Raw genomic sequence first — 19,251 nt, forward strand, 5'->3', positions numbered from 1 at the left:
TGATATAGCATGATTCAATTTTTGTATTAAAGAAGTAACTGAAGAATATATTGGGGGAAAAAAGCTGGAAGGTCCTCATCCAAATGTTAAGAGTATTTTTCTCTGGATGGTGGGCTGAGAGGTGGTAATTTTTTCTTTTTGCTGAACTGTCTTTTCTACAAAAGACAGTGTGTCTTGTATGATTAAAAAGAGAAAGGGGTTGATTTCCCCTTTGAAAGTAAGTCCCTTTCAAAAGGAAACCCTGATACATTTACTTAAGTTCTCTCAGTCTGTGTCCTTCTGCGGCAATGCTAAGCTCAAAAGGTAATTGTTAGGATAAGCTGAGACAATTTATGCAAAGAGGGGTTCTGGGGAAGGGGGATCCCCCTGACCTTCCAGAAGGGTAGGACGTCAGCAGTGCATTCAACAGACATTTACTGCTTGTCATCTGAAGTGCTCAGCGCAGTTCTAAATGCTGGGGATCCAAAGGGAGGGCCTGGGAGTTAATAGTAAAAACTTTTATAAGCGCGCCATTTAGAATGTTTTTCTTCCTTCTAGCCTTGATCCTTTGCTTAAACAAACAGATGTCCTGCAGGACTTTGTCTCCCGATTCCTTAGCCTAGGTCCGAAGCCGTTCCCGTGCCGCTAACAACGCTGTCGGTATTTCGCGGTGCATGCTGGAAAGGCTGGCGGGAGGAGGCGCGCAGGCGACGGGGGCTGGCCCCGAGCGGCCCGCCTGACGGTCACCCTGTCTCTCCCCCTCCCCGGCCGCAGACAGCGAGCTGGTGCTCCCGGACTGCCTGCGGCCCCGCTCCTTCACCGCCCTGCGGCGGCCGTCGCTGCGGCGCGACGCCGACGAGGCGCGCCTCTCCGTGAGCCTGTGCGACCTCAACGTGCCGGGCGCCGAGGGCGACGAGGCCGCGCCGGCCGCCGGCTGCCCCATCCCGCAGAACTCGCTCAACTCGCAGCACAGTCGCGCGCTGCCCGCGCAGCTCGACGGCGACCTTCGCTTCCACGCGCTGCGCGCCGGCGCGCACGTCCGGATCCTAGACGAGCAGACGGTGGCGCGCCTGGAGCACGGGCGCGACGAGCGCGCGCTCGTCTTCACCAGCCGGCCTGTGCGCGTGGCCGAGACCATCTTCGTCAAGGTCACGCGCTCGGGCGGCGCGCGGCCCGGCGCGCTCTCCTTCGGCGTCACCACGTGCGACCCCGGCACGCTGCGGCCCGCGGACCTGCCCTTCAGCCCCGAGGCCCTGGTGGACCGCAAGGAATTCTGGGCCGTGTGCCGCGTGCCCGGGCCCCTGCACAGCGGCGACATCCTGGGCCTGGTGGTCAACGCCGACGGGGAGCTGCACCTCAGCCACAACGGCGCCGCGGCGGGCATGCAGCTGTGCGTGGATGCCTCGCAGCCGCTCTGGATGCTCTTCGGCCTGCACGGGGCCGTCACGCAGATCCGCATCCTCGGTGAGTGCCTCCCCTGACGGCCCCTCCAACACACCCGGCACCGTGCCTTTCCTGGAGGACGGGCCCATCCGGGTAGGGGGAGAGAACAGAGGGCCAGTCCGCCCCGCCCCACCGCCTCACTCGGGTCCCAGACACAGAAGTGAGTCCTGGGCGGGACTCCATCTGCTAGGCCCTTGTCCTCAAATCTCACCAGAGGCATCCTCGGGGCGGGGAGAAAAGTGTGGATCATTGAGTCTCTCAGAATCTGATTAACCTGTGTCCCCATAGATGCATAAACGGCCCGGAAACACACGCCTCCGTGGCCACTTAAAGATGACAAAGTTTTCCACCAGCAATTAACTTATTGAGGCTGTTTCCATTTCTCCAAAATGGGAATAAAAGTCTCTGCCTCTTAAGGATGGTTGTGTGTCTAGGTAAGAAAGAGAGTGATGTGTTGGTAGCCAGGTGTCTGTGCAGGGTGGTGCCTGGATTGGGAGCCTATGGGGAATCCGAGAATAGGGCCTCGGAAGAAATGGGGTTGCAGAGGTCTGGGCGTTTCATTCCTGGCTTTGAATGGACAGAGTCTAAATGGACTGGTGGATGTGGACTCGTGAGAGTCCTGTTTCTCGTGAGAGTCCTGTTTCTCCGAGTGTTCTGTGGGATAGGTGTCTGTTGAAAATGGGTCCTTGGGTGAAAAAATTAGGAAAACACTGAGTTGAGAAAAAGTGGAGGATTCTTTATTGCAGAACTTCTCAGAGCCTTTATTTATTTATTTTTTTTAAGTTTACTTAGAGAATGGGGGCGGGGCGCAGAGAGAGGGAGAGAGAATCCTAAGCAGGCTCTTAGCTGCCAGTGCAGAGCCGGATAAGGGGCTCGATTCCACAAACTGTGACATCATGACCTGAGCCCAAATCAAGAGTCAAACACCTGACTGAGCCACCCAGGCACTCCTCTCAGAGCCTTTCATAGGCAATATGAATCCTTAACGAGGAGGAAGAGGTAGTTATAGGGTACAGCTTTATCTAAACTAATTTGACCAGAAATCTTACATCTTACCCCCCCCCCCCCCCCCCCCCCTCCCCACCCCTGCCTCCAAACCATCTCCAGGGACCTCTGTTTCCCCCAAGTGGGCAGGTATTTCATACTTTGCAAGAGCTGGCCTGCTAATCAGTTGCGGTTGACTGGACTGGTTCCATTAGATTCACTAGCAGGACCTACTAAAGTGCAGATTTTGGAATCCCACCTGCAGAGATTTGATTGTGTACATCCTAGGCATCTGAATTCTTTTTTTAAGCAAGTTTGCTTAGATATATTTGGAGACCTCTGGGCTTCATAGCCCCAGCCTAGACCTCACCGCAGGAGGCTTTGTAGACAAGATAACGTGTGTATACGAGTGAAGGTGTATTATGCTCTAAAACTGATAGGTCTGTGTATAGGCACACATGAGTAACTGAGTACATGCGTATTTGTATGTATAATGCTGTTGGTGATTGTGAATGTGTTAGAGTTTGTGAAATCAGATAAAATAAGTGGGGATTTCCTACTCTGGAAAGAGGCCAAATGAAGATGGAGTGAAAAATAAATTTGAAAAGGAATGAAAATAATGAGGTTGAAGTGCTAAGAAGTTATGATTAAGGGAAGATAAATCAGGAAAGAATGAAAAGACATCAGGCTGGATGAAAATACGTGAGGATGGAAGGAAGTTGGGGTAAAAACTCAGGATGGAATAAAGAGAAATCAGACTGGGGTACAGAAAAAAATCAGGCTGAGGTAAAAAGGTACTTGGCTACACTCACTGGGAGATACTGCTCCTCAGACGAAGGAAATTCCATAAGGGCAGGGTACTCTCTTACCTCAGCACCATCTAATAATAGATAAGTAGCTTTCCGATGAGACTTCTGTTCCCCAAAGAGGCTTACTAGACACAGGAGAAGCTTAAAAAAAAAAAAAAAAATCAGGACTTAAATATCTCGAGAGGTAAGTGGGCCAAGGTGGGGGTTTAAGAATAATCTTCCAGATATTTGCTAAACAATATATGCTAAAGATAGTGCTTCTGGGTGGTAGGAGAACTGGGCATCTCAGTCAGCAAATTGGTGTTTGGGGATCCTGATGGAACTGCAAGGAAAACCCAGTGACAATACGTGAAGGGTAACTATTTACCTTACAGAGGTGTGCTCTGCTTTGTGAAAGGCTTAAGTGCACTAAGAATGGAGGAATATTTCCTTTATTTCAGAACTACAGGCGGTTTCATACTTAATGATGGAACGTGAGAAACATTCTCATTAAAGTCAGGAATATGATAGGGATGCCTTAGAGTATTGTTCTGAAAATGATAGCCAGTGCAATAAGGCAAGAAAAGCAAATAGGAGGTGTGACTTTATGAAAGAAGATGATAATTGACTAAAAGACTATTAACACTAAGAGAAACCCAATAAATGGATTGGGACATAAGAGACCAGGGGGCTCTCTTCCCATGAACGTGGGGCCAGACTGGGCCATGTTCCCACTGACTTGGTGTCCCCTTGTCCCCAGGGACAGCCCCCAACTCTCCAGTGAGCCTGCCTGAGTCACCAGTGACCCCGGGCACAGGACAGTGGAGCGATGAGTGCACCATTTGCTATGAGCATGCAGTGGACACGGTCATCTACACATGTGGCCACATGTGCCTCTGCTATGCCTGTGGCCTGCGCCTCAAGAAGGCTTTGCACGCCTGCTGCCCCATCTGCCGTCGCAGATATCTAGTGAATATTCTTAGAAACGGTGACTGTTAAAATAAATTAGAACACATAATAATAGAGAAGATCTCACTGAACATTTATGTGTAGGGCAATATGTTAGAGCCTGTGGGAGAGTCACAGGTAAATACGATTTCCTGCTCTCAGGAAGCTCATAGTTCAACTGGGAAAACAAAGCTGCATTCCTGGGCAAAGAACAAATATTACCCCAGGCTGTGTGGTTGTTTGGTCCCGTGTATGTGGTGTGTGTGGCGGGTCAGTGGTAAATAAAGTAATGTGGTTGGGGGAGGGGTGGTCAAAGCTCCCCAGAGGAGGAGATTTGAGGACAGCCCCAAGGGGCTCCCTGGACAGTTAGCTCTTTGGGGGCAGTGGCCCTCTCCATCTTGTTCTCAGTGTTATGTTTACACAGTTGATGGTGCCTGGTAGGACTTGTTGAAGGGACGAGCAAGGGAGGGCAGGAAGAGAAGAGGAAGGTGAGGAGAGGTGTTGAAGAGGAAGAGAAAGGAGGGAGGGAAGGAAGGAGAGCGAGTGTAGCACAGAACAAGCTTGGGAGATGGTGAAGGGCATTTCAAAGGTGCTTATGCAGAGGAGAGGGTGGGTGATATCTAGGGACAGTGACCGAGAGAACACAGGGCTTAGAAAGGGAGGGTCAGGCTATGACTGGAAGGGCCACACTAGGTGGGAGGAGGGGGGACATCGTTGTCTGGGAAACCTTGAAGGTGAGGATGCGTGGGAAGGGTGGAGGTGGGATTCTCAGCAGAGCTCTTGTTTCGAGACTGCTGATGAAGTAACCTCAGAACAAGAAAGGGCCCCCAGATTTGTAGGTGGAACAGAGAGCTGGGGCAGGGTGCTGGGCTGGCTTGTGGAATCCTGCCCTGGACCCGCCCAGTGGCTGGGCTGTGTGGTCAGGCCGTGTCACCACTTTCTCTCCTGGGAACCCCCTGGAGGAGCGGAGACTTGAGCTTTCTCCCGGTAGGCCTCTCAGCGGCTAGTGAGCCCCTCTCTCCCCTTCCGCAGGCTCCACCCTCCTGGCAGAGCGGAGCATCCCGTCACTCTCCTGCTCCCCTGCCTCCACGCCAACCTCGCCCAGCGCCCTGGGCAGCCGCCTCTCCGACCCCTTGCTCAGCACGTGCAGCTCTGGACCTCTGGGCAGCTCTGCTGGCGGTAAGTAGGCTGGCTACTCCGGTTCCGTGGTGTCCGTGCCAGACTCCCTGCCCCGAGACCCCTGGCCGAGGCGGGCATGCAGCCTCTGTGACAGAGTTGGGCCCTGGAGGAGCTGGAGATAGATAGGTCAGTGAACCCTCGTGGGGTGGTGATTTCTGGGGTGAATCCCTTCCTGTCCCCCAGCTGGACACCTTTCTCCAAAGCACTTTTGAGCACACATGGAAGACCGAAGGTTAGCTTAGGAGGGGCCTGCCTTAAAAGATTCTGGGCCCCCTACCTTCCTCTATCCCTTCTTCTCTCACCACCTTATGGGCACCCTGGCGCTTGTCTAGTGCCCCCTAGTGCTCAGGAAGTGGGTTGTCAGGGTAAACAGGCAGATGCCTGTTGGAAGGTAAGAGACCAGGGGGCTCTCTTCCCATGAACGTGGGGCCAGACTGGGCCATGTTCCCACTGACTTGGTGTCCCCTTGTCCCCAGGGACAGCCCCCAACTCTCCAGTGAGCCTGCCTGAGTCACCAGTGACCCCGGGCACAGGACAGTGGAGCGATGAGTGCACCATTTGCTATGAGCATGCAGTGGACACGGTCATCTACACATGTGGCCACATGTGCCTCTGCTATGCCTGTGGCCTGCGCCTCAAGAAGGCTTTGCACGCCTGCTGCCCCATCTGCCGTCGCCCCATCAAGGACATTATCAAGACCTACCGCAGCTCCTAGCCCGTCATGGCGCCCCACCCTGCACGCCTGCCTCTCAGACTCCGGCCCCACTCCAGCCGAGGGGCAAGCCAACAGGGCCCCTTCTCTTCGTACTTGTTTTGGAAACTCTTTCCTCTTCTCCATTAAACATGGGAAACTGAGGCCCTTAAAGGTTTGGGAAGAAAGAAGGTATGAGGCAGGGAGGTGAGGGGCAGGAGCAGATTCCCCAGCAGAGGGGAGGGGAGGAGTCCACTCTCTGTCTTCCCCTTCTCTGTAGCCAGCTCTTCCCTGCATGCTGAGGGGCTAAGTGGGGACTTGGCCTGTCCTAATCCTTTCCCGTCTGGGGCAGATTGGTAGGAAGTCCTCTAGCCCATGTAAGAGTTAGAAAACGTATCCCTGCCTCCGGGCAGATGTGTCCCTGAGCTAGGGCATTCGGAGTATGGCCTGGACTTCAGTGTCCATTTGTTCTCTCTGCCAACTGCCCTTGGGCAGTGTATAACCTGCTCAACGGCAGCCCTAGGCAGGCAGCCCCTGAGCTGCTGCCTTCCTCTCGGAGCTGTACCCACCTTCTCCTTCCTGTCTTCCCTGCCCCTCAGGCCTGGCAACCAGGGGTAAGAAGGCCAGTGGACACCTCTCATCCTGGGCAGGCTGCAGCCTCCATGCTATGTCCCTTTCCCACTCACTCAGGATGGGTGGATGGACAGGCCACAGAAGGCTCCAGGTTCTGGGTCCCTGACCCTGTGCCCTGGCTGAGATGCAGAGGGCCCCTTCCTGGCCATAACCTTTCTGCCCCAGTCATCTCACCAGATGCTGCTGCCCAGGAACAGCCTCTCGGTGTGAGCGAGAGAGCAGAGGCTGTCCTCTGTCAGGCTAAGAACAGGTTTGCATCTGCTGTGACTTGTCCTCCCAGATCTCAGTACTGTCCTGAGCCTGGCTGATACTCAAAGAGGCTGGAGCATCCCTAGGAGAGGCCAGGGCCCTGGATTAGGGGTGGGGGTGGGATCCCCTGGGGTAAAACCAGCCATTTTACTTATTTATTTATTTATTTGGTTTGTAGGTTGTTTTTTTTTAATGGGGGGGTGGGGGAGTGAGTTGCCGTCCCCCAAGCCCTTCGAACTCCTAGAAATGCCCTGGTGTGTGGAGTGCCTGGTGAGAGCTCGCTGCAGAGGTAGTTATCATAGTTTTCCCCAGGCTCCAGCCCAAAGTCCATAGACAGCTCTGCTCACCATGAATTAAAACTCCAGAAAAAGGGGCTGAATTGGGAGGCCTCCTTTCAAATTGTGTCAAATTGTGTCCATTTTACAGAGACACAGACTGAGCTTAATGTCCTAGGGCTGGTGGATCACCCAGAGCCACAAAGTGCCCTTCCTCTCTGGGCTGCAACAGGGTTATCAAAGTTGTCTCGAATCCAGCAGGAGGCCAGGAGCTCCCCCTTCCATGAGGACGTCAAAAGTTCTGGGGAGGCTGAAGGAGGGGAGCCCAGCTTGGGCCAGGGAACAGGAGGCCTACTCATAGCAAGGGCAGGGAGGCCGTTCTTAGGCCCTTAAGCCCCAGGAAAAGAGGAGAGAAGGGGCCAGGTCCTAGCACCTCTGGTTATTCTGATTCTGGAGTGAAGAAGGGTCCCCTACCCCTGCTCTTAGGCTGTAGTTCTCTCAGCCTTGCCTGCCCTACTCTGAGAGGTGATGGGCCGGGGCCCACTCTGAGGGCCTAGTCTCCCCCCAGCCTCCCAACCCTCTGTCCCCCTCCGATGGCTTTTTACATCCATCAGAGACTGCTGTTTCCCGTGAATGGTGGAGTATGGGGTTCTAGACCTGACCACTGGGCAGCTGTGTGGCCCTGTCCAGGTTATAGCCCCTCAGCCTCAGCTGCCACCTCTGTAAAATGATTGAGGGGAGGGGGGAGAAGACTTTGTGTGTGACTCTTGGGAGTTCTCTGGTGAGGGGCTGCTATAGGGTGGTGGGTGGGACAGCAATGGGGGGGTCAGAACCCCAGGCTGGGACTTTGCACCTCCCTTGCAGTGGGCCTCTAGGAAATCATGGTTCCACTGGGTCTCTACTCCCCGGTCACTGACCCCGGAGACCCTTTCTGTGGGAGGAGGGTGGGGTGGGCCAGATGGTGGCCCCATCCAGTCTGGAGTCTCATCTCCAAGGCAAGGAAAGGTCTTAAGTGCAGGGGCTGTGTGGCCCGAGGTTTGGGGAGAGGAAGCCATCTATACCACTGTCTCTGTTAGTGTTGGGATAGTTGCTGCCTCCTTTGTGAACTTGGGTCGCTGTGATTGTGAATAAAGGTGATTTCGTACCAGCCCGAGGGCTGTGCTGTGTGGAGGGCTGGGGAGGGAGGGAGAGTGGGGGTGGGGGTGAAGGGTCCGGTGTCCTGGATATGGAGGGGAGTCAAGAACCAGGGAAGACTCCCTGGAAATGGGGGACTGGAGCATGACTTGGACAGCAGGGGCCCAGCATGCCAGGTGAGCCTTGTAAGTTGAAAGGGAGAAGCCACTGCCCTTCGGTGGCCTCAAGTCCCTGGGCCTGTGAGGAGCAGTGTTTATTGGGGCAGGAGTAGTGGGAGTCCATGAGGCCTGCTCAGCTTCCTGGTAAGGCTGAGGTGGGCCCAAACCTGGTCCAAAACCCTTGTGGGGTGGCACTGCCACCTAGGGGCCGATGGGAAGATGACAGGTCCTTCATGTAGGTCAGGAGGGGGTTGATGATATTAAAGGGGTGACAGCTAGATAGAAAGGGAGGGCCAGGGACCTTTAGAGAAAGCTTCTGGATGGGCCGAGAAGATCTGCCTGGCTGCAGAAGCTGGGAGTGGTGGAGTGTGTCTAGCAAACCGTGGCAGTCCTCATCTGGTGGGGCTGGGATTCAAGCACATAGCAGGCCTGCCTTCCTGCCCTCTGCTGCTTCCTACACCAGCACGGCCCAGCACTGTTTCCTGGGGTCCAGCAAAAGTAGGGTAGGGTCAGGGGGGCTCTAAGCTGAGAGGCCAGCTCAGCCCGTTGGATGTGGATCTTTTGCCCCAAGATGTGCATTTCTCGCTCTCAAAGCGTTGGCTGCTTCCCAGAAAGCCTCCTGATGGTGGGGGAGGGAGGAAAAGCTTGAGTCTGATTCTCACCAACAAAGGTGGCAACTTACCTGCCTCACCCCGCCCCTCCAGTGTCCTCAGAGGGCCCTGGATCCTGCAGTTCATGCTGCATTCTGGGTAATGTGGCTTTTGCCATTCAGCTGGATGGCTTTTCTGATGACAGGGAGAATTAAGAGGTGATTCTGTTCAGTTAAAAAGGCCAAAAACTTTATTTAGTTTTCAGGGAAATACAAGATGCATGTAAACATAAACAAAATACAAAACAAAACAACCCAAATCTTACAGTCTAGAAGCATGCCAAGACAGAGTATTTTCTGCAGACCAAAGAGTCCCGTCAACAATGATAAAGGACACCCGGAAAGTGGCAGGCCAAGGGGCTGGATCCCTTCCCCAAGGACACTGCATTTTTGTGATGAGAACAATTAAAAAAAATCCCACTATTAAAAATATTAGAAACATGGAGATAGTTTAGCACCACCATTGATCCTGGAAATTTTTTAGCACTCAAATTGACTGCACTGAATTCAATGTCCTTTTCTTCAGTTTCTCTGCTGAGGGCAGAAGAGGGCACAACCTTCTCCTGACCCCACAGAGCCCACTAGGAGCTGGGAGGGGCTAAGTGGAGACCATGAAGAATCCCCCAAAGTTCTGGAGCCCCAGAGACACCCAGCAGTTCACATGCAACCATGCAGTCCACAAACCACCCTCCAAGGACCTGCCACTCACATCTTCACTCAGAAGTCACCTTCCTGCAGACCTCTCAGTACTACTGTTCGTGAAACCCTGTTCTCATCTTGTGTCCTGGATTTAAAGAAAACTTGTTGCAGAGAACAAGTTGCAGATCCAAGAATGGTGGCTGTTTACTCTTCTCTCTCTGAAGTAAGCGCTTATGGAAATGTGCCTTGGTCACAGGCCACTGAGAATGAAAGGGCATATCCACGTTTGAGTGCGCACTGCACCCTGTCTTCTAAGTCACACCTGCAAGGCAGGCTCAGCAGACCGAGTAGCCACAGGTAACATCAGAGACACTCCAAAATAACTGGTGTTAACCAAAGAAATGAGGCTGCCTTCCTTCCAGACATGCTCGATAGTGTCTGGACCCTGAGGTTCCAGTTTGGTGGGGTGGTGGGTCCTTACTGTACAACCCATTACGGTCACTGGTCTCTAACCAATTTGAGCAGTTTGAGAGGCCACCTCTGGATTGGACAAAGGGATGTGGGCAAAACCAGCTGGGAACCTGGGAGATGGATGAATGTTCTCGAGCCAGAGCCTCCAAACTCAAAGACTGGCTTGTTGCTAGCGACTTCCTGTCTCCACTACGTAAATCAGTGACTGTTCATTAAGAACGTGCTGGGGACCCAGTTTGTGTCCCAGCAGGTAGCGGTTTCCTCGGGCTAGCTGCTTCTGTGGCCAAATCTTAGGGCTTTTCCAACCTACTCTGACTGGACCCTTGGGTATTGAATCAGTAAATTCCCTCTGTACCTGCTCTCTTCCTCCTGAAACACTCAGAATTGACTTCTTCCTTCTTTTGAATGAAGACTAAACTCCAGACTCCAAACTCTCTCAGCATTCTCACACTTTTCCCTTTCTGCCTAGAAGACATCCTCTTCTGGAAGCCGCCTTCCCGGGAAGGGACGGTAAGCCCCAGCCATTCCAAACACGCACACATTCATCTCACCAACGTGCCTCTCGCTTGCCTCCAACATGCTCGAGCCATCCTTCTGCTTTAAAACCATTTTCTCGCATGCTCTCTCCCTGCCCCTCGCCCCCTGAGGTCCAGCCCATTAGCCAGGGTGGAACTGGGAACAAAGGAGGGACCTTCAGCTCAGAAACCATTCTCTAAGGCCACTGAGTTCTAGGACTGGGATGGGAGAGGGGACTGATTGTCAAGGTCAAGTGCAAACCCAAGATTAAAAAGACAGGATTGGGGAAGGGAGATTGCATGGTAACCCCAACCTTATAGGCAGGTTGGGATCAAGGTCTTAGAAGGTAGAGCCCTCCACCCAGTCTGTAAGCACCAATGAACCCAACTTCTGGCTGCAGACCTAGGTGCACAGAACAAAACAGGAGGGAAGCTAAAATTACTGGGGCTGATTTCCTGAAACCAAGGCTGTAGGTCAGTAACCTCATCCTGTCACTGTCTTTGGCCATAGAACTGAGAACCACTGAGGGTGGTTCATGATCTAGGCAAAAAGCTCAGTAAGGTCGAGGAGGAGCCGTCACACTGTTCCTGTGATGTGTTCAGTTGGGGCCTGCGGTCTGGTGCAAGTGCATATGCAGGTCTGCTGACTACCACGAGCATGCTCTGGCCCCAGCAGCCTGACCACCCTCAGAAACACGAGAACTGAGGGCCAGAAGCTCTTACCATCGAGAACTCCCTCCCACGGTGATGATATGCATGCAGTGGGTGGGTTCGGCCTGCTAGACCACCCATCCGCAGGTGGCGGGTGACCCAGTTCAACCATCTCAGTGCTTCCACACCCAGTGACTTCTCGCGTCCACATCTTCATTTTGGAGCCCGGGATGATGGCCTAGGCTGCTTCTGCTAGATCTGTTAATGCCAGTGTGAAGTTTCCAACAAAATAATAAAATAATTACCAAAAAAAAAAAAAAAAAAAAGACACATTGCACTCTCCAGCTAGAACTACGTGTGTGAGTAACACACACTTGCTGCCAGAAGCTGTGAGTCCCGTGGGTCCTGCCCAATGCCAAGGACTTGTAAAATGGAGACAGCTTGCCCGGTATTTGTTCTCTAACCCCTTGTTATTTAGTTCAAGTGGGAAATTACCAACACTCACACGTGTGTGCTCATGGACACACACACATACGCACATGCACACACACTCACTCTCAACACACAGCCCTCAAAAAAGTGAGGGAATCTTAATTCTTTAAGATTAAGCAATGTGGGTGGTTCTCTTTCCAGAGAGCTCTGCATCGAGATTCTCAAAGATTGGACATATAAATGTGTATACTCCAAGGAGAGACACCCACACACAGGGGCATGGTCCCACTCTGGGCACACAGATCCATGTTTGTACAGGAATTCACCCAACAGAGGGGTTGGAGCAGCAAGCATACAGTACTGGAGACGGAGGGGACAAGCCAGTGAGGATGTCCCTGGAGCCCTGAAGGGCAGAGCTCCAAGGGCTTGGACCCAGAGACTTCCCATCCTGCTGCTTTCTCTACCAGTGCCAAGTAAGGAGGAGGCCCGCTTGGTACCTGTTGTGGGGAGCTGTCTACAAAGACCTGAGTAGGCCCCTCAGACACTTCTCTGAGGCCCTCTGGGAACTGTCGGGGTGTTGAGCAAGAGGCCGGGCTCACTCCTCGGGCTGAAGTCATTGAGATGAATGGGTGGCCCAAGCTCAGCACCAGGCCTAGCTGTAGGCTTGTGGGAATTGGTGTCTCACTGGGGCACATAGGGCTCAAGGCACCCACATCCCCAAAAAAGGATTTGGTTACATCTAGGGTTCCTGCCCATAAACTGAACTGAGGTTACATAGTTTTAGAAAGACTCAGACATACATCAGAAAGATCACGGCCCAAACATCAGGAGACTGGGGTGAGAGAGGGCTGCTGGGAGTGATTTTTAGGACAGGTCTTTCTGGGCAGCTGGCTGAAAAACAATGGAAATGAAAACAAGGGACCGTTCCCGGATGTCCTTGCTCTGCTCCGAGGGCTGGGGCCCTGAGCGGCCTGTCCCTGAATCCCTTCTGGGTGGATAACACCCAACAGAAAAAGGGGCTGCCCTCCGGTAGGGACCCCTGCCATCCTGCCAGGAAGGGGGGGGGGCGGGTATAAAAGATCAATATCCAGAAGGTCACCTGTCTGCTCCACAGCTTAACTCCTTCCAGCAGCCCTGCCGCTTCCTATGGACGAATGGGCCACCGGGTCTCCCGCCACTGTCCCAACAAGCCCTGGCGTCCCTCTTGATAATATTGCACTTTTCCTGTCTCTCAGATTGTTTTCATTTTCGATTGAGAATGCAAAGTATTTGGAGGGGTAGGGGAAGTGAGTAACCTTAAAGAAATAATATATTAGTTAAATACAAAAAAAAAAACAAACAAACCCAAAACAACAAAACAAAACAAACACAGGAAAAGTAGGGGCTACTTTCATTTTTTTTTCCCTTAAAACAAACTACCAAACCGAGGGCTAGACTTAAATAGTTCTACATCTACTCTGCAAATACTAGTAATATGAAAATAATGTTCAACCGAAATTCCCTTGTCTTTCTTCCTTAGACGATAAAAGTAGTAACATGCCTTGCTGAGGAAAGCGATGGATATAAATGCCAGTAAAATATGCTGCTCTAACATCTGAAAGTGATTAAAACGATTCTATATAATGCCTTCGTCAAGATGGAGACTCGAGAGTAAGAAAGAGAAGCCTCTGGGGCCAGGCGAGGGGTGGAGGGCCACGGCTGGCAAGGCAGAACCTGGGTTCAGCCAGGGGCAGATGGCTCACTCGCCGTTCAGAGTCACCCCTTCCGGCCCCCTCCTGCTGCCCCCCAGGGGGCCCCTGGCCTAGTGGCAACAGCGTGGCAGGGCTAGGGAGCCCAGCCAGGCCCGCTGTTTTAAAGTGGGAGAGAGATGAAGACATTTTTTCCCCTTGTAATGAAAGAAAAAAAGGTCTTTAAACGGAAAGAAAAAGCACCAAATGATGCATCTTCGGGCATTATACAAACCTCAATAATGACCTCAGAAGGGCTCATTAGGATTAAAGGTGCAGTATACAGCAATACAACGCCATTTCACATTTTCAATCGCAATTAATGGAAAACTGGGTTTGGACACTGCTGAGATTTCATTTTCCTTTTTCCTTTTTTAGTCCGATCTGGTTTTCCTCCAGATGGGTCAGAGCCACAGGCCCCTCCCTCCTCCACCTGCTGCGGTACCCTCCAACATCACAAAGCAGCTCAGTAGCTCTAGGAAAAGCCCCCTTGCCCTAGGTGGGGCTCAGGAGTCCAGGGGCACAAGCCCTGGCATCCCCCGGCCATGTCTGAAAGGGACTGGCATGCACCCTTCGTGCTTCAAGTATTAATATTCTCTTTGGGTTTGCAGGGTTTGTGCTGTGTTGAGTCAGGGGGTGATGGTGAGGGGTGAGGTGCGAAGATGGGGCATGGCAATCCCTGTTCACTGCCCAAATCTACATGCTGTCACCAGGTGGCAGCATTCCCCACGTTTCCTAGATGCCTGAGCAACTCCCAGCCATCCTTAGGGGGCTGGATGTCACAATGTAAACATGATGACCACACAATAAACTCCAATGGGGGTGGGAGGGAGCGCAAGGATTAATGCAGTGGGGTGGTCTGCCATTAACTAGCTACATGATTTCAGGAAAAGTAATTTCCTGCCCTTGGGCTGCAGTAACAGAAGGGGATGGGATGGAGTGACTTCCAAGGCCACTTTTAATGACTATCACTTAGAGCACTGGGGATCGAGGAGAGAGGGTCCTGGGGGAGGGTGGAGAATGTGGGCCCCGCGGGTGCTGGAGAGCCCCACGGGGCAGTGCAGACCGTGAGGAAGGGCAGGGAAAGGCAGGCTCTGGGGAACACTGTGGTCCAGTCCAACTGAGATGCTCTGTGTTCGGCAGATGCGTCCTGCACTCCTTCCTGGCCTGGCTGGCACGTTACTGACTGAACTGGCTCAGTGCAGACATTGGAGGAGCGAGGCCGCTGGGGCCCCCCCCCTTGGAAGACAGCTACATGGAAGGTCCTTTCACCCAATAGTCACTCTACTTTTAAATTTTATTTTAAATAATCATAAATTACTTTTTTTTTTCTTTTAATAAATATGTGCTGCTTAAAAATGAGAAAAGTATATACTGCATCTTTAAGTAATGCACTTTGCTCTCTGGGTTTCTTCCCATTCCACCTTATTAAAGTGCATTAATTAAAAAATAATGAACCACTTCTTTATCATTATTGTTCAAATAAGTCCAAATAATATTAATCTGAAGACCCTAAACCACTACCATTAGTACTGCAACCTAGCAGATTAACTCAATATCCTACTCTATTTAATACTGTCCAGCAGAAGAAAAGAACGAATTTCAATTTTAAACTCACAAACAAAACAAAAGGAAACAAAATCTCACCGCGGCCCTTCCACAAAGAACACGAGCAGTTGGCTGTAGCTGCCAGGCATGAGTGCACGGCCAGCGAGGAGGCTGGGGGGATCCCCAGGCGAGGCCTCAAGGGTCTAGGGGGTGGGTGGGGTGCTGAAGGCACGAGACACAGCGTCCCGTGCTGATCTTCGGGCAACATACACTGCCTGGGTGGGGAGCAGGGGTAGAGGGAGGCCTTTCCTCCTCTGTAGAAACCGCCAACCCTTAGTCCAGGCCTCTGGCAGCTGAGCTGGTGGCCGTGGAGCCCAGTCCGTCCGCAATCAAAGGCACGTGTGGGATTCCACTCCCAGCAAAGAGGGGGGGAGTCCTTGGGGAAGCCAAGGCTTCCGGAGGGTCCCCTCGGAAACGTCAACGACTGAAAGACACAACCCAAGGTTGACAGGGACTTTATTCTCTCCTCTCTTCGTGGGGGGCGCTGCCCCTTGGGAAGACCAGGTCGGCTCCCGGCCCGGGGTCCTCCGGTACCTGTGGCATCGCACGTAGGCGGGGGAACGGCCGGTGGTGGCTGCCCATCCGGGGTCCCCTCAGCCCTCAGCGGGGGCGATGGGTGCTTCTCCAGTTCACACGTAAGGGTTCTGGTCCTGCCCAGACGGGAGAACACGTGCAGAATGGTGGCCACCCGGCAGCCTGAGAGGTGCCTTTTCTCCTGGACAACCTGCTCCTCCCTCCTGGGGAGGGTCCTGCCCCACTGAGACGTCTCTGCTTTGCCGTGTCTGGGACTGGGGCTTCAGCCCCCGGACCCTCAGGCAGGCGCCGCGCTAGGGTGCCGTCCGCAACAGTGGAAACCAAACGAAAGGACTTTGGCTTGTGGAGGGAAAGGAAGTGAAAGCCCAAAACCACCAACCTCCCCGCAAAAGTTACGACAGAAAAGCCCCATCCGCTACTCATTCTGTCCCCTGTGAGGCCGACTGCCCTTGGGCCCCCAAACAACCCCTAAAATAAGACCAAAACCCAAGGCCTGACATTGAAGCCCCAAATCAATAAACCTCTCCCAAAACATGCAAAAGAGCTGCCCACCCAGCAATACCCAAAATAAAGTCTGTGCAGATGGTGAAGAGACTGACGGCTGCACCCACCCTCTCTGTAAACTCTGGGGTTGGCGGTCCTCCGTGGGGCGCCCAGGGCAGGGCGCACTCTTCTCAAGGCCAGGGAACAGCGACAGGTAAGAAAGGTGGTCCTTGCTGGCACCTGGGGAACTGCTTTTTCTTCAACCAACAGACATTGACGGTGGCCTGGCCCAGGGACAGGCTGGGCCCCCAAGAGATGCCTCCAAGCCCCAGAGCCGGTGGGGTCTTCTAGCACATGCGCCCGTGGCAGGTGGTGGCAATCCCCGGGAGACCAGCACAATTGGCAAACACAAGGACCGCCTCTGATGGCAAGGTGCCAGCGGCAGAAACCAAGCTGGGCAGGGGCAGGGCACAGGAGGTCCCTGCGACCACATCTTTTCCGGATTTGCAGCCAAGGCACAATTGGAATTTCCCTCATGGCCTGTCCCAAATGGTGCCAGGTCCGTCAGCCAAATCACCAAGGTGCCCACGTAGGGCTCAGCTTTCTTGCCTCTGGTCCCAGGCCCGCCGCTCCCCTGCCTGTTCCCTTCCCTGCTCAACGTGGGCCCCCCGCCGGACCTTACCTGCCAGCTGGGGGACAGCCTGGAGGGGAGCATCTCTGAGGTCACGCCTTCTGCAGGGTTTAACGTTGTCCCCCCCCACCCCACCCCTCCCATTTTCCCTTTCCCCTTTGTCTTCATCTCACTGCTCACCCGCACCAGGCTGGAAGGACCCACGCCCCATGTTAGTTCTTTTTCTCCAGGTAGTTGGAGGGCACCCAGCCTTTGAAGGGCTTTGCGCCATCCAGGATCTGGCAGTACCACCAGCCGTTGGGGTTCCTCTCCAGGACCTCCATGGACACACCCTCCTGGAAGCCTGCTGTCTCCTCATCCCCCTCATAGTCCGCGATGGAGACATAGACGTCTTTGAGGTTGTTGTGGATGAACTGGGACTTCTCAATGGGCTTGGGGCGCACGGGGGACACGGGAATGCCGTTGCGCTGGGCGGGCAGCAGAGGCGCGTCTGAGCCCTGGCTGGCGGCCCGTTCGGCCAGGCGGCCCTTGGCGTCTGCGGCAGCCGAGCGGGCGGTGCTGAAGGAGGAGTTCCGGCGGACACCCCGGAGGCCGTCGGTGGCAGTAAGCGACTCGTTCCTACGCAGGGCGCAGGACAGGTTGTTGTCCTTGGGTGGCGGGGACACAAACACCGACTGAGGCCTCACTGCCACCTGCCGTACCCCGTTCCTCATCTTTACTGCCCCGGTGGCCGAGGTCTTGGCGAAGCCCCCGGGAGGCTTGGAGGGGATGGGCGGCGTGGCCCTCTTGTTCTGGTTGACGGTGTTCAGTGCTTGGACCCGCTTCTCGATCTTCTCCAGGCTGTCCGACTTGCCCTCGTTCTGCTTGCTTTTGGCGCTCACTGTGTCTGGCTCTTTGCCGGAGGGGTCGGATTGCTCGTTCTCGCCGAGCACCAGATAGTGGGAAGGGGCCCAGCCCTCTAGCTCCCCAAACCTCACGTACCACCAGCCGCTTTCTAGCTTCTCGAGCACCTGTACCTCCACGCCTGCGGGGAAGCTGATCTCTGAGTCCTGGACCTTCTGGTAGGCACTACATGTCATGTAGGAGGCGACCTGCCCTTCTCGTCCCTTCTTGGTGGGACACGGGGGTGTGGCGGCTGGGGGGGTAATGAGGTCAGCGGAGCCTCTCCTGGACCCCTCACTGGGACTTTCAAAGGCCGTCTGAGGGGGAAGCTCTGAATCCTCGCTCTTTGAGCCCTTGAGACCACCCCGGAGCTGGCCTGTGGGTCTCAGCTGGCGCCGTAAAGTGCTGATGTCCATCTTCTCTTGACTCTGGGACTCTGCTCGGCTCAGGAACGGCTTGGGCCGGACCGACGGCTTAGCCCGGGTGCACGAGGTTAGCCCAGCCTTTAGGTCGGCGTCCCTCTTTGCCCCAACCGTGGGGGTGCCACGGATGCCTGCGTCCGAGGCAGAACGGGGCTTCAGGTCACCACTGTTCTTGGACAGGGAGGAGGAGGAAGAGGAGGAAGAGCAGGTGGTGTTGATGGTGATGGATGAAGAAAAGGAGGCAGAGGAGTGGTTTTTCCCCAGTTCTGCCTGGGCGTTCTTCTCTGCCTTGAGCTTTAGGAGCGATGACGATTTGGGGGAATCTGATTTGGGGGAGCTTTTTCTAGCAAGGGACAGAGGGGAGCCCCCCGGGGAGTCACTGTCCCGGGAGGAGCGTCTGGCTGACAGGGCATCCTCGACACACGGCCGGAAGCCCTCGTTCTCATAGATGGTCTCCTCCTCCAGGGCCACGTCCTCTGAAGAGCCGCCGACCCTGAAGCGGGCCCGCTGCAGTGAGGAGGCCGGTGAGGGCCTACGGGGCTGGGCAGGCCGCCGCTCCCCCGAGCCACTGTCCTCCGTGGGTTCCTCGCTCAGCTCTGGCTCTGAGTCGAAGCCGAAGGCAGGGATGTCATATTCAGGCTCCTCATACTTGAGCTTCAGCGGGGAGTCCTGGCTCTCCCCAGAGCCCACTGGACCCTCCTCGGCCTCCTTGGGCTTGCTGGGGGGAGCGGGGGGCGGTACCTTGGGCCGGGTCAGTGTGCTCGTGCGGCGGCTGAGGTTGGGCTTCTTGCGCTTATCGATGTATGACGCGGGGGCCCAGCCCTCCTTCTCACCGATCTGGACGTACCACCAGCCACCCGAGTTCTTATCGATGACCTAGGGGAAAGGGTGGGCAGGCCAGTGAGCTGGGAGGATCGCCGGACCCTACGATGTGCCAGGCTAGGAGCTTCGCACTTCACGCGACGCACCAGGCTACGATGCGTCATGTCTCTGTTTTACAGATGAGCAAAGTGAGCTACTGAGGAGGTGGCCCCAGGACCCCGGGGAGTAAGTGCTGGGCTGGAATTGAAAGCCAGGTCTCCACCATCTCCCACTCTCCAAGACCCTCTCCCCTGGTCCTCCAAGTCTCCATTAGCACCCCAGGTC

At 54.3% G+C, this 19,251-nt stretch overlaps 2 protein-coding genes across 4 annotated transcripts in view; one reads left to right on the forward strand and one right to left on the reverse strand.

The window, feature by feature from the left end:
• The window catches only part of NEURL1 (neuralized E3 ubiquitin protein ligase 1), a 78,135-nt gene extending 71,959 nt beyond the window's left edge, over nucleotides 1–6,176 (forward strand). The window contains exons 4-6 of one of the 2 annotated variants that reach the window (XM_049645684.1): nucleotides 754–1,443; nucleotides 5,175–5,321; nucleotides 5,798–6,176. In XM_049645684.1, coding sequence (XP_049501641.1) covers nucleotides 754–1,443; nucleotides 5,175–5,321; nucleotides 5,798–6,036 — 1,076 coding nt within the window. In that variant the 3' untranslated portion in view covers nucleotides 6,037–6,176. Of the gene's footprint in view, nucleotides 1–753; nucleotides 1,444–3,954; nucleotides 4,213–5,174; nucleotides 5,322–5,797 lie in introns of those variants that run through there. The other variant, XM_049645685.1, reaches the window with a different exon arrangement.
• Nucleotides 6,177–9,283: 3,107 nt separating this feature from the next.
• The window catches only part of SH3PXD2A (SH3 and PX domains 2A), a 244,086-nt gene continuing 234,118 nt past the window's right edge, over nucleotides 9,284–19,251 (reverse strand). For both annotated transcript variants that reach the window (XM_049645686.1, XM_049645687.1), the window contains one exon: nucleotides 9,284–18,981. In XM_049645686.1, coding sequence (XP_049501643.1) covers nucleotides 17,014–18,981 — 1,968 coding nt within the window. In that variant the 3' untranslated portion in view covers nucleotides 9,284–17,013. The remainder of the gene's footprint in view (nucleotides 18,982–19,251) is intronic.

This window comes from Panthera uncia, chromosome D2 (assembly GCF_023721935.1).
Source record: "Panthera uncia isolate 11264 chromosome D2, Puncia_PCG_1.0, whole genome shotgun sequence".
Taxonomy (NCBI): Eukaryota; Metazoa; Chordata; class Mammalia; order Carnivora; family Felidae; genus Panthera; species Panthera uncia.